The sequence below is a fragment of the Genypterus blacodes genome, unplaced genomic scaffold (genome assembly GCF_046128005.1).
Source record: "Genypterus blacodes isolate CSIRO-AG114 ecotype Tasmania unplaced genomic scaffold, CSIRO-AGI_Gbla_v1 ptg000133l_1, whole genome shotgun sequence".
NCBI lineage: Eukaryota > Metazoa > Chordata > Actinopteri > Ophidiiformes > Ophidiidae > Genypterus > Genypterus blacodes.
Window position 1 is genome coordinate 3477514 of NW_027466935.1, and position 14743 is coordinate 3492256.

The 14743-nt window shown below is 42.8% G+C and overlaps 1 protein-coding gene across 2 annotated transcripts; it reads right to left on the bottom strand.

Annotated features, from left to right (window-relative positions):
* Nucleotides 1-17: 17 nt before the first annotated feature.
* naa25 (N-alpha-acetyltransferase 25, NatB auxiliary subunit) lies at nucleotides 18-11261 on the bottom strand. Of its 2 annotated transcripts, none has more exons than XM_076163955.1 (25): nucleotides 11182-11261; nucleotides 9846-9931; nucleotides 7519-7657; nucleotides 7000-7118; nucleotides 6789-6863; nucleotides 6575-6682; nucleotides 6266-6344; nucleotides 6044-6155; nucleotides 5876-5965; nucleotides 5571-5743; nucleotides 5377-5489; nucleotides 5082-5292; nucleotides 4801-4890; nucleotides 4543-4723; nucleotides 4351-4450; nucleotides 4093-4244; nucleotides 3895-4020; nucleotides 3550-3793; nucleotides 3261-3384; nucleotides 3098-3163; nucleotides 2908-3005; nucleotides 2688-2798; nucleotides 2457-2597; nucleotides 300-1901; nucleotides 18-253 (listed from the first exon to the last, which is right to left on the bottom strand). In XM_076163955.1, exons 1-24 carry the CDS (start codon nucleotides 11237-11239, stop codon nucleotides 1779-1781), a joined length of 2919 nt encoding a protein of 972 aa, XP_076020070.1. In that variant the 5' UTR covers nucleotides 11240-11261; the 3' UTR covers nucleotides 18-253; nucleotides 300-1778. The 2 variants fall into 2 exon arrangements, with proteins under 2 accessions (XP_076020070.1, XP_076020069.1); XM_076163954.1 differs by having other exon boundaries at nucleotides 4801-4893.
* Nucleotides 11262-14743: the final 3482 nt, after the last annotated feature.

Genomic DNA, 14743 nt, shown 5'->3' on the forward strand with positions numbered 1-14743 from the left:
TGACTTTGTTTCAGCCGTAGTTCCATTTCAACAGGTGGACTTCAGAAGGCATTTATTTGTAGATGTGTGTTTGTATGCATATACAGAGCTAACAGAAGGGGCCATGTACCAATCTTCACATTTCTCTTCCAATTTGTTAAAAATAAGAGTAAAACCAATAACCCCAGTTGCCCACAGTCTGCACAGCCAATCAGTCAAGTTATTATCAGTGCTCCTAGGAGAAATTTGAACCTGTAAACAATGTCACCGCCTTCTCTGTTGTCACTTATACCAAACGGTGGCATGTGGATTCGCTTCACAAGTTGTATGAGAAACTGAAGAGGTGCAGTGAATGAAGAAATCGTTCTTGATTCATGAAACATTTTGGACCAGCAGAGTGTTTTAGTGGGAACGACTTAAGAATACAGGACAAACCTCAAATCTACTGCAGCTTTTAAATCGTATGTTGAACTAATATCCTCGCACACTGCACTTTCAAAGGCTCCTTCAACAATTATTTACAATTAGGTCCAATGTTTCTGTGTGAAACGCACCTCCTTATCCCAGAGTTAAATAATCTACAGAACCGCTTCCTTGCAGAGAGTAATTCTTTGAATAGAATGAAATTGGGGGTCAATATAAAACAAATCCTCAAGATCTTAAACAGCAAAACGTTTCCGACACATACCCTGAAAATGTTCCTTTCACAGGAAACGATCTCTATGAAAAATGAACGTTTATGAAAAGCTTTTCTCCAGCATCAGAAGAAATGATGCTGGGTAAAGTCCCATCACAGGTGACTTGAGCCAAGAAAGTTCACAAGATATTTCTTTTAAATTAAATCCATTTCAACTGAGCCAAACAACAAGCTTAAATAATTCTGCCTGTCTGATCCAGATGGGATTTTTGTGCTGGAAACCAAATTCCACAACCAAGCCAAAAAATAATAATCAGAGAGGAATTAAAGTAACATGTCCAATTTCCAAAAACGTCCTGCTGAGGTCAACAAGGTCATCCCCTTCTTGCTCTTTACAGCACTGTAACTAAAGTGGTGGTTTCACTTTTAACAGCAAAACACACAATCTACAAAGCAAACGAGGGGAAGAAACAAAAAGACTGCGACAAAACCATTCAGGGTTAAACTCCGGTCCTGATGCCACCTGCGTTTCAAACCTCCTGGGGAACCTGAATGAGAGATTGTGCCTGCTTACTATCGGAGGAGAGAAACGCTCTCCTTTTCACACTTGTAACGCCCGGGTGTCTCCCCGTGTCCTCGCTGAGAGGGACAGGGATCGTTCTCGGAAAAAAACAAGGTGAAGAATAAAGGGTAAACATAACTAACCAACAAAGTGAATAGTGGTTTATTGTCTTTTGTTTTCTCATTCAGAGTTGTAGTTGCTCTTTACTTGGACTATGTACAATAATTTATTAGAGAAGTTAATCTAAATTGCGTAGTCAAGTTTCCCCCAATCTGCTCTAGTATTAAAAGGACAAGGTTTTTCACCCTCTTTTCTATAACTGCTGTATAAATTTAAGAGTTTAATTTCAAGGTTATGTGCTATAACATTTGTGACTCTTCCAATCGAGTGTGCGAGTGAAAGGCAAAAAAAAAAAGAAGGAATTCCAGAATGGGAGCTTAACAAACCTAGAGATGTGTTGGAGAGGGAGGTGAGGGAGTGAACGGGGAGCACGGCTCAGGTCGGGTGGGGAAGAGTCAGATTTGTGTGTTTAGTTGGTGAGTTGGCAGCAGATGGCGGGAGGAAGTACAGTCATTCTGATTTTGGGGTGTGTGGTGACGTTCAGATCTTGAGGTTCTTTAGAGTTTCTGCTCTCTTCTTTAGCAGATCTCCCACCTCCTGTAGCGAGCGCAGGTAGCTGCTGTGCACTTTGTCCATAGCAGCCTTGCTAAATGACTCTTCCTCCTGGAACACACACACACACACATAAAAGCTCGTCTTAACTCCGCTCATCATGTACGATTACACACAATAACAGGAGATGGTATAAAGCAAATTCGTCAGCTTTTGTAGCTTTGTGCTTAAGACAAATGTTTCTACAGATGTGGCGACAAATGTTCGTTTCACTCCAGAAAATGTAATTAAATAAGATTCCTGCAAAATGAGTTCAAACTGACAAAAGCCCAATCATTATGCCAGATTCAATAGAACTGACACTTTGCTTTTCATGTTATGTGAAACATTTTAATAATAATTTTACTTTGCCTGGACACATTTATTGATTGATCATTAATTGGTATCACAGTTGTCTTCAATCAAATAAACATTCAGCCTGTTTAAATGGACAGTTAAGGCGTTAGATGTCCTGTATAATCAAAGACTAACCCTGCACAAGTGTGGATATTTAACATCAACTCTTATATTGAAGCTGCAGTACCTTCACTTTCACAGTTGGCTTCCAATTCTCATTACGTGTCTCTTGTGTGTTCATAAGACAAATGAAGACTTAAGTGAAATTACCTGTGTGCATCCTGCCAAGTTTAAGCTGGCCAGTTTAAGGGCCATCATGCCAGTCTCCTGCCCCTTTATGTGCTCCAGTGCCTGGGTAAGCAGGTCCTGCAAACTCCCCACCAAGTCTTGGTAGCCACACGCCACTGCCGGCTGTAAAGGTCAGAAACATGGGCAGAGGTCATGAGGTCAGGGGACGACGGGGCGCGTTCACTGGAAAAGAGGATTTGAAGGAGACGGTACCAGAGCTGTGTTTGTGTCTTTTTTCTTCTTTTTCTTTTTCTGTAGACTTGACTTGAGTGGTCGCAGCACCTTGGCACAGTAACTCGCCATCCACAGGACGACACACACCGTCTGTGCAGGACAACATTACATCAGAAGGCTCATCACACTGGCGCTTGTGTAAGCTCAAACTAACCACGGCGTCTCACTGCGTCGTCTAAATGAAGAACAGATATCTCACCTCAACAAAGAAGACTAGATTTTCTAATAAGGAGGGCGACATTTTTAATCTGCCATCTTTCATTTCCATTACATCCCCTTTGCATTTATTCAGCATTTCTGCAGAAAAATAGAGGAAGAAGCATCAAGCGTGACAGAAACACTTATTATACACTCATCGCTACTTCAATTAGACCCAACTGGCGACAAACCTTGAAGCTGAACCGCTAACGACTTGAAACCATTACAGATCTGGGTCTGAAGCTCGGTGGACTCATCTGAGGGGGGAAAGAAGAAGAACGAGCGATAAGTAGCGGAAGTGCTAAAGGCAAACTGAGGTGGCAAGACTTCACGTTCCTGCCATCTCTTTCTTACCGAGTCCCGCAGTCTCCAGTTCCTGTAGATGGACAGATAGTTGCAGGGCAGCGGCCTGGCACTGACAGCTCCCACTGGACAAGGCTGGAGCCAATCGAGTGGCCGGCGGTCCCAGGAATGGATACTGGACAACAGTGGAATTTCAGTACTGCACCTACCACAGTCTTTTCCTGTGAGTATTCAACCCATGTGTACACCACTAAACATCATGCATGTCATTAAGGCTGTGCTGCAAGATAACAAACACGTTTCATTGACTAGAGTGGAGTTGCAGGTGATGAAAACATACATGTGTGTGTTCTTCCGCTATCCGAGCTGCCGCATGTAGAGTCTGGTTGAGCTGGGAAAGCAGGCTACCGAGGATGGAGGTCTTGTTTCCGATTCCGTTTTCGTTGACCGTCTCAGAGTTTTGTTGCGGGGCGCTGTGTCCCTGCGTGGCCATCGAGGCCAGGAGGCGAAGTGTTAAAGACCGAACCCTCAGCCAAATGGACTCTTCCTGGAGAGACAGACGCCGGTGCTCCTCGGTCAGCTCTCTGCGGGAGGAAGAGGAGAGCAGGCAGTTCATTTGAGAATGCGGGGCCTCTCGCAGAGCTGGAGTGTGAAGATTCTGCAGGAACATAATGAGATTCTGCACCGATCCTTTGGGTTCCAGCTGGTGAAAACCGTTAGGTCCCTGTTGTCCCTGATAGTGTCCCAGGGAATATCGTCCTCCTCCGCAGACAAGCTCATGGCCTTCACACTCTCCTCCAGGCTCAACACACTGCAGAGAAAACAAAAACACTCAGCAAAAAAGCAGTGGGACAGATTGACAGAATATGACGATCCGACTCACATGTCAGCCTCCAGGAACAAGTCCAGGAGCATCCTCTCAGTACGGACTTGGGCAAAGTGCAGTGATTGGTTCAACCTGTTCCTGAGAGCGATGAACTCTGGGATTTTCTCAAACGCTCCATACTTGTAAGCCTGGATGATATATTCTGAGGTCTGCAGAGGAAATACAGAACGAACGAGGCGGCGGGCAGAAAGAGAGAATTATGCAAATATATACATTAAGAATAAATCAGAAGATGAACACGTGAGCGCGACTTACATCTTTCTGGTTCGAGTGGAAAAACCTGAGGGAGAAATTGCAGGACTGCGATGCTGCGGCGAACTGACCCAAAGACTCAGCATAACGTGTTAACAGATACCTGGAGAGGACAGACACACATTTAAATTCATAAAAGCATTCATACACTTGCGTTTAATCCGACGTGACCTTTCTGTGCGTGTAGAAACTGACCCTATGGTGTCGTGCTGTACATGCTTAGCGTCCAGGCTTGAGTAAAGATCCACCACAGGCTCAAAGGCTCCCACTTGACAGTAGAGGAGCAGCAGAAGGAGCTTGAACTGGGCATTAGAGGGGCTGTGTGACAGACCCTCCTGGAGGAGACCAAAGCCCTGCCACAGCATGTTCTCATCTCCTGCAAACACACCCCACAACACTCTTACACACATGACTGCAGTAGAGCTGTTAATATACACAGATAGACGGACTCACCGGTCTCTTTCCATAGGTCGACGTATACGTGAGCGGCCATTAGACAATACATATCAGAATGCTGCAGCTCGGTTTTCAAAGCATTCTTTCCTGCTGACAGAAAAAAGAAAAACACACACATATGCATTTTGTATTGCAGAAGCCCACGCTGAGCAAAGTGTAAACGACACAAAAAACTACAATCTTACTAGGAAATATGATTGGTTTTTATTTATTTATACACAATATGACAGCCCTGTTAAAGTGGCGTGAGGTTTAGGACAAACAGGAAACAGCCTTACCAAACTTCAGCCCGTGATGATAGTGAGCTTTGAGTTCCGCTATAAGATTTAGTTTTCCATCCGCGTCGAGAGAGTGATGCAGCCCCAGTGCGCGGCTCAGCTGACACACACACAAATGTCTCTGCAGTGCTTTGGTATCCTCGGGGAAGGCGAACAACCCTTCCTCCCCTCGCTCCCTCAGTTCAAAGCCTTCACTCAGCTGGTTAATGAACTAAACATTCGCAGAGAAAAGGGTTTTCACAACTCAGTGTTACATCAGTGTAACTCTGCGTGTGTGTGTGTGTGTGCGTCTTACTTGAACGTGTTGCTCTTGAGGGAGAAGATGCAGGTATATTTTGAGGTCAGTGATACAGCAGGGTTTGTCTCCAAACTTTCCAAAGAACTGCACCATGAGTTCAAAAGGGTCGCCTGTGTAAAGATGAGAAGAAAAATCAAACACTGAAACTGCACAGTTTAGAAGTAGCAGCTGAAACCTGTGAATGTGTTTACCAAGCTCATTTGCTTCAGGGAGGCCCCTTTCTCTTAGTCTGTGCATTAATTCAAGTCGGGCTAAATAGGGACCTCGGAGTGGGTGAGACTCTTTGTTGTCCTCCCCCTTGATTCTCTCCTCCACAAAGCTCACCACCTCAGCCACAGTGTAATGGACAGCACCTTCTGAACAGCTGGAGACAGAAAGACAGACACGTGGAGAAGAACATTAATGCCGTTTGATACAGCATGCCATTTATCCATTTAGTAAAGAGCACCCAGAGCTCACCAGCTGTCCATTCAACATTACAAACCGCTGTACTCACTGTTCTCCTTCTTCCTGGGGGCTCCATGATTGATCCATCAGGTAGAAGAGTGAATCAAAGTAGGCGGGATAGAAGTGCCAATCATCAGGACTGGAAAGAGGAAAACAAGAAGTAAGTATCACCTGCACAATCAGCAGGTCCTGGTTAATGATGTGTGTTAAGAATCACTTTTTAAGGAGCAGCTTGTGGGCTAACGCGTTACACTCTGGCCAACGTTGTAGTCGCTGGTAAAGCATCATACATTTGTTTTCTCTGCTCTGCAGCTCACTGGTCAGCTTCTCTGTGAGAAGAAACACACACACATAGAAGAAGGGGGATGTGGAAATGGCTTCCAAACATTACAAACCATGCACTGTATAACAGGGGTGTGATGATGGAACATGCACATACCACCAAGTGGGCCCCTGATCACGTCCAGAGCCTCCACACACTTCCCCAAACGCTCCAGGATCATAAAGTACAGCTGCACCTGTAATTCACACAGAGCAAAACTCCATATGATGCAAGCTTCTTCATCAACCAAGTGGGCAGTATGGCCCCATATGAAAACTGAAGACTTTCTAAAGGACATAGAAAATAAACCGGTAATGAAACCTCTTCAGTTCAAGCTTTAAATGCTCAATTTGTCAATGTTCATCACCACTTAACACATTAATTAAGACAAACATATTTAACACGTCAATGACCCTGACCGCTCACCTCTGCCTCTGCTTCGATCTTCTCCTCCTTTACCATTTTCTCCACCATGCGCTCAGCCAGAGGCAGGAACATGGTCTGGGACAGCTTCTCATCCTGTTCTGAGATGGCCTGAAGCCAGCACAAACAGCAAACTCAACACATGCACTATTTTCCTCATGACTTAAATATTCCAGAAATGTGCCTTGCTGTGAACAGATAAAGGCGCCCTGCATACCTGCATCACCAGACTCATGACAGACCAGAAGTAATAAGGATTCTTAGGGACAATTTTATAAAGGGCCATTCCTGCCTGTGAAAGACACGAACATCAGTCAGTCAAGTGAAACATAACCGTTCATCAGCATCTTCTTTGTTATACTGTGTTGCTGTTTTAACTGCCATCTCTCTTATGTTTATATGCAGCGTGTGGATGTGTGTTCTCTCACCTGCTGCATCTTCTTGTACTCCCCCACACGAGCGTAGGCCATGAAGAGGTGAGAGTGATACTCCTCGCTGAGAGGAACCTTCTTCACAGCTGCCTCATACAGTTTGGTTACCAACTCCGCTGTTAAAAACAAGGCCATATTAATTAACCAAGTAAATATACATGAGTGAAACAGTGCTTCTCTCTCTTCACTAAGGGGTCACACTAAGGTTTAACGCCTGCAAAGTGGCTCTGATTAAAACAGTGTTGAAGTTAATGCATGATGTACAGAATTTGGGCCGTTCCTTATGTATGACCACAAGAATATGGGTGGGAATGGATTCATTCAAACACATCATCATCACATCTCATCACTGTCCTCTTTCCCACTTGTGCGTTAGTTTCCAAGTATTGCACAGTTCAACATAATTCCAGGACGTCTTAAATAAGAGACTAGCTTCTTTTGTTAGTTGCTCTCATTAGTTGCTCCTCGAGTTTTATCAGCTGTCCAAATCAGAAAGTGTTTTGCTTGTGTACTCACGCCGATGCATCTCTCTGTACAGGATAGTTAGAGCCTGTAGTGAGTTGTCATCAGTGGGCTCTAGAGTGGCAACTTCCTGAGCCAAACTGAAGGCTTCATCCTGCTTCCCTGTCCTCTGAAGGCCAATGGCCTTTAGGACCTGGGAGGAGGGAGAGAAAGAGAGAGAGAGAGAGAGAACAGCAGAGGAATAGGATTTAAAAAGAATAACGAGTGGAGGAGAGAAACAGCAACAATAGAGCCAGACTACGCTGTAGGGCTGGGCGGGATATGGGCAAAATGATTTAGCTGGATGTCAAATTAAGCAATCTTGTTAACGTCGCAATGATTTTTATATGGCCTATTAAATTTAGTTAAGAGAGCAATCGGCTGCTTCTCAGCTATTCCCAATTCATTACTGTGTTGTTAGTGACTCTGTGTAGTCTGGAGGCCAGGTGGGTGAGTCACAAGATTCATTGACGACTATCCTTACAGGGGAAGAAGAGTGTGAAGTGACGTCCACACTAGTCCGGATACTTGTGACACAATAATGCCTGAAAAAGCTCATAGCCAGGCGACTGCCAGGTGGACAGACACTGGTCCATCTAGACCCGGTCTAAAGTCACTGATCTTTGTTTGGCTGATGACACCGCTGAGCTCCTCACAATCCACACCACAGCAGCTGTGATTGTAAAGCATTGTGTGTCTTTTGTGCTTGTGCGATACATAAAGCTAAGTTTAACGCCAAACAAAGGATCAAAATAGAGACTGTTGTTGTGCGACATCCAGAGCGTGAATCACCCAACTGTGTGACATCAGCTTATTTTTGAAAAAGCTCCAGCTTCTCCGTCCACGCTAAAATGATGAGCAGGCATCTTCAGATTTATCCACTCTGGAAAGCGTTTCCAAAAAGCTCCATTTATGGGGCTGAATATGTATTTCAGTGTGGACGGAACTGAACAGATATGTTAATATGTCTGGATTGATGTGTTGGTGTGAATGGGGCATGAGAGCAGTGCATCAAGAGATGAAGACTTTGCAACATGGAAAAGCACAAACTGTGATATGGAGATGGTTCGGGCATCATGGTGTTTTATAAAGTCTGAACAAAAGAAAGTATTCAACCAAATCTGGAAGCAGACGCAATCTAACGCACCGCCTCAAACAGCATCCATGCAGTGTAGAACGCACAAAACTGTGCGGGGCATCGTCACTAATACTGATTCATATATTGAATATCGCCAAAGGATCGAAAAATAGTGATATACTTTTTGGCCCATATCGCCCAGCCCTACTTCTCTGGAGTTACAGCTGTCAATCCTGCAGCACGGCATGTTTCCATACACAAATACAAACAGACGAGCCTAATTCATGTTCCCATGCTTCACTGCAAGTTAATTACCCAAACATGTCAATGTATACGAGTTGTATAAGTGTTTAAGTTTAAGTTCTGTGGCAGCCTGAAGTCTGGATGAGCTACAATCTATGTGACTTGTGAGACGTTAGATGTCCGTTGTGAAAAGAAAATCTATTCAACAACCAATGGGCATTTGTTAACAGTAAGTGGTGAAATATGACTGTCTATATTTAAGCTTATTACATGCAGAAATAAGGCAGCTTATATAGGCAGACAAAAAAAGCGCAATTTAAGTTATTAATGTGCCAATACCTTCAATTATTCTGACTATCTTAAGGACAGACCTCATACTTGGTAAGTGAACTCCAAATATCTCTACAATGCTCCAACATACAATAATTATTGACAGTGACCACAAAGAGACAATTTTCCTGAAACAAAACAAAACACTACATTTGCAAAATAAAGCAGCATATCACAGATCAGCAAATTTCCATTGTGAGGGCCGTGCAGTAAAATAGAATGGTGGATTCACGTTGAGGAATCTAGAGCGTGCCAAATGTACTGGCAATTATATACAGCAATGTGGCCCACAAGAGATGGTTTCAATGTGCTGCTTTGTGGTTTAATAAGCTCTTATGACTTATTTCTCCCATCCAATCCCAAATGTGCTGCTACAAAACATCTGAATTGGGTCACATGTACCTGACGGGAGTAAATGTAGTATTGGAGAAATACACAGAGGAGATGATGCCTGGTATTGAGTGCCACTGCTTTATACTTTATTAGGCCACTTAATTAGGTACACCTGTACAATCCAATGTCATTTTAATGTGTACAGTGGAGCATCAGACCTGACTTGGCATAACATTGACTTACTGACGGGACATAGTACTGCCGATACACTTAATCTTTGTAAATGTATTCCAACAGTACAGGAGGCACCCCAAGTTGATTCTGTTTTACTGAGAGCAGCAGTCTGTTAGTCACCTACCTTGGCACAGTGCAGGTCCTTATGTTTCTTCAGCAGTTTATCTGCCTGCTGTATTGCCATCTTATTGTTCCCATTATCTAGGTAATCTGGAGAAATATGTGACATTACATAAATGAGGATGATTATAAGTTTTAGGCTTGAATAAATGATGCATTATACTTTGCCCAATTAGTAAAAATGTCTGTTAATGTGCTGAGATTTCAGTAGAAAAGAAGTCTCTCTGAACCACACACACACACCTCAATCAAGCCTCCTCTGGACAGCTGGGTGCCAAAATTAACTGTTCCAGACAGTAAATAGAGAGAGATTACGTCATGTCTATTCTCTGTTGTGAAGCACCGCAGATGAATGAAGAAGATCATAATCTTATCGTCTTGTTTACACTTTGATCATAACCTACCAAAGCAGCGTGCTCACTGCAGGCATGGAGGAAAATTACTTTCAAAATTAAAAGCCTGCTCTATAATATTTGTTACATTATCTTTCAATTGCACCATTAGGAACACGTTAATATTGTATAATTATGTTAAATCACATTCACCCAAAAAATGGTTCTACGTGAAAACAGCCACACAGCAAAGTCACAGCAGGAACTAAACTACAGTAAAACTTCAGTCAGCTGACATTCTAAACACGAGTTATACAAACAAACGACATACATATTCCCGCATATATAATATTACTACAGTTTCATTGTTTAGCATACAGTTATTACAGAGTTTTGTCCGGAGCATTCAGTCCCTGAGCTGTGAGACCCTGGCTAAGCTAGCTAGCATGAATGATTTTCCTTACACTATAATGAACACGTTAGTTTAGTTGTTAGTGGTGAAACATTCAGCATGTCTTGGTGTTTTCTGACAGCAGATATGTCTGACACCCTGGCACTGTCCTGCTCCATGTTTAATCTAAATAAACGTAAGTTATATCCTTTCAGTTGCAGCACGCTTACTTACACCATTAGCCTGCTAGCTGTCAAACAGCTAACGCTAGCAAAGGGGGGAAAGCCCTTCGTTTTTGTAAAACATAATTCAAACCCCAGCGATAGAAACATCATAACCGCTCTCTGTTGTCATACCAACAGCTACCAACGGTTTAGAGACCGTTTCGACCTGGTTTGTATTGGGGTCGTGCCCCGGCTAGCTGGCAGCCCGGAGAAGGTGCACTGTCATTGGTCAGTGCAGGCAGCAGAGTCCGGGGCTGCGGCTGGAGGGCCCACACCGCAGCGCTCCGGCTCTAGCGCCCACCGGGACCGTCACACACACCGGGGACTAACTCTGCATATTGTTTCAAAGATTCACACATTGTTAAAATCACCAAGTGTTCCCTGAATGCTCACCGTAGATGGGTCTGAGTCTCCTGTCATTGTGATCTTGCACATGGCCTCTCGCCGCCATGGTGGAGTTTACCTGGCAAATGTTGACGCATGCGCAGTTGGCGCCTCCTCTAGGCACGGTTAAACCAAAGGAGACAACACAAAACCAACACATAAACAAACAAATAAACACACTATATATATTCGATCTTTTTGGGTTTTTTTTTTTGCGAAATCGCCACTCTTTGTTTTGTATGAATCAATGCAATTTAAATGTTTTATTTATTTTAATCGGTTTTTAATTTTCATGTTATTTCTATATTAAGTTTCAATTAATTTGTTCTCTCTGGTTTTAGTGACGGAAGTGACAGGAACATATGATACACAATAATATACAATAGTAGATGCTTAGTAGATCATAGTAGATACGACCTTCGACCATAAGTGTTTGATGTTTGGGCAGAACCAAAGAGCACTGAATTAATTTTCTAATAGAAGTTGTTTTATGTTATTAGTCACGGAAAATGTGCTTTATTCGTTTCCAAATTATTTCATGTGGTGGGACTTTAGATGTTAGAGATTTATATATTTGAGATGCTATGTTTTTGGAATTAAGGGGTTGTAGTTTCGGGTAGATGTCTGTCTGTCTGTGTGTGTGTGTGTGTGTGTGTGTGTGTGTGTGTGTGTGTGTGTGTGTGTGTGTGTGTGTGTGTGTGTGTGTGTGTGTGTGTGTGTGTGTGTGTTTATCAAAGTTAGTGACCTTACTGTTTTTCGTTAACTTCTTTAAAATGACTCAAATGGAAGTGGCAGTAATCTGGTATGTTGAATTATGTTTTTCTTTTATGTGGTTAAAGGTCATAGGCAGGCTATTGATGAACAACTTCCTGCAGGCTGGCCAAGAAGAAGGGGTTTGTTATTAATTAAAATCATCATTATCGATGGATGGCCGGATGACAGGCTGTAGTGGAGGATTTTGCCAAAGTTTGACTTCTACCATGAACATTGCGTAATGTTGATAGTTATTATTATATAGTTATTATAATGACAGGTATGGGTTTTGATGGATTTTTATTTCGCCCAGTTCTTGAACTATTTTGTATATTTATATATATATATATATATATATATAATATCTAGCCAAGATGGGTTTGTGTTGCATAAACCTAACGCTCCGTGCACGGGAGCTGATATGAGAGGAAGCTGTGGAATAGATTTGGGGCCTGAAGATTACAGAGACTTTTAGATTAGAAGTTGTGGATGCAGTCACACGTGTCATTCTCAAGTCAGTGGGTGTTCCTAGGAGCCGACATGGTAGCCTTTCGCTGGTTTGCTGCAACTGTAACTGTAAAATGTTAACTAAAGGGTTCACACTAATAAATTACTCACCGTTCATAAACTTATATTAGCAAATTATCTTTCTACATTCAATTGAGTAGCAGAGTAGCTCAAAGTTAGCATGAGTGGCACCTATACAACTATAAACCTCATTAATAATAGGGTTTAACAAATATGTGGTATTAGGGAGGAAACAGACATTAAACAGTTTCAAGTCTGAGCGACCACAGTTGCTAGTATCAGGAAGTTTAATTTTCGGGAAGTTTTAAGTTGAACTTCCTGATATTAGCAACTGTGTGTCACAGGGACATGAAGCTGCTTGGATATGTTGTTGTAGCGTTTACCTTCACCATGCGCGGAAGTGATGTCATCCTCATCCTCTCACACGAGGATTGCTTTTCGTTCCTGTCCGTGTTCAGCGTGGCGCACACAATGATACCAAACAGCACACGGAGAATGTTCCTCCTTGTAAATAGGCTGAATGACTGATTATAAGATTGAAGACACCTGTGATACTAATTAAGGTGTCAGTTCTATGAAATATGGACCAAAGAACAGTGGATGCTCTGTCAGTTCTCTGCCATATTTTTTAAATCTTTTTCAGCCACTCCTTTATATTCCACCAGAACCTTTTGGGTTTTTGTTTGGTATCATCGTTGTTGCCACTGCTGACCTGGTGGCTCTGCTGGGGGAGATCCTCCTTCGCCTCCTTCATCTGCAGCACGGTAAAGCTGCGAGTTGTTTTTGCTTCCACCTCCTCCTGTCTGTGCTGTGCCATTATTTTTAACTCCTTATTTTCATGTATTAGAGCCTCGATGACTGTTTGCAATACCTCTTTGTTTCTCGTCTCTGTCTTCAGGCCTATTTCTTTCCGATACAGCTCTTTGCCCAACATGCACCTCTGAACCTCCAGCTCTGTTTTGAAATTATCTTCGTTCCGTAGCCGTTTCTGTAAATTGTGCCAAATTGCATTGTTCCATTTGTTGTCAAGATGGTGTCCTGCTTTAGACATCCTGTTTTCTTGCCTTGTCCTTTGGATTTCTAAATCAATAACGTCATTAATCTCTCTCTGTGCGTTCAAAAACTCGGTTTGCTCTTGCAGCTGCTTAAACAGCGAGTTCCTTTTGTTCCTGAGTTCTTTGATTGTGCCTTGCAGCGCCTGCCATTCCCGGTAGGTTATGTGCCCGTGTAAGTGTGAGAAAAAACTCCTCATACCACCAGCACCGGTTTTTGTCTCCTGCTCATTCTTATCCACCTGTCTGACTGCCATTCTCACTGCCCCTATTTCCTGGAGCAAGAGCCCCCTGTCCAGCTCCCACTTCCGTAGGTCTGTCAGTATCTGTCCATTTGTGATCTCCTCATCATTCTTATAAAGAGTCTGAAGCGGCACGTTCATTTCTCTGCAAAGGGCTTCACTGTTTTGGCAAAGAGATGTGTTACATTTTAATAGAGTGTGACTATGCTGGTAGAAGAGATTGTTTTGTCTCAAAAGGGTTTCGTTTTGTCGTAGAAGAACCTCATTTATGTTGACGAGGGACTCAACATATTTGTTGATGATATCTTGGTAACTCCTGTTCACGGTTTGTCTGCTTGACATTAATAATATTGAATGACAGCCTACGGTTTTATTGGGTTGTCCCATGATAGCAATTTTGTGATGACATCATATATAATCAGGTTTTTCCATAGTACCAATTTTGTGATGACATCGTATTTGATCAGGTTTTTCGAGACATCAAATTTGATCATGACATCATAATTTAACAAGTTTGTCCAACTCATCAAATTTGAACATGACATCATATTATATCAAGTTTTGCCCAAGATATCAACGTTTGATCATGTCATTATATTCTACGAGGTTTTTCCAAGACATCAAGTTGTGTCATGACATCATATTTTCAGTGAAAACGATTCATTGGCATTGTTGCCAATGCCAGTCGTTGCTGTGCGGTTGCTATGGTGTTTTGAGGGGTTGCTCGGGCAATGTCTTTGGAGGACGATGTCCTTGATGAGGTTTTCAAGGTTGTTTAACCATAATTCCTCTCTATTTGAATCGGATCTTTGAAACTGCTGCTTATCATGTTACGAAGGCCCTGCTTCGCCTCCTTGTTCACCTGCATGGTAACGCTGCGAGCTGTCCACCTCCTCCTGTCTTTTCTGTGCTATTATTTTCAATTCCTCATTTTCATGTTTTAGGGCCTGAATGACTGTAAGCGATGCCTGATTCTCTCTTGCCGCATTCTCAAAT

Coding starts and splice junctions, on each gene's coding strand:
- naa25 (XM_076163954.1), bottom strand. CDS start 11,239: ATGGCGGCGAGAGGCCATGTGCAAGATCACAATGACAGGAGACTCAGA. Junction 4,021..4,092: donor TTGTTCCTGGAGGCTGACAT/GTGAGTCGGATC, acceptor TTTTCTCTGCAG/TGTGTTGAGCCTGGAGGAGA. Junction 3,164..3,260: donor ACTGGAGACTGCGGGACTCG/GTAAGAAAGAGA, acceptor TTCCCCCCTCAG/ATGAGTCCACCGAGCTTCAG.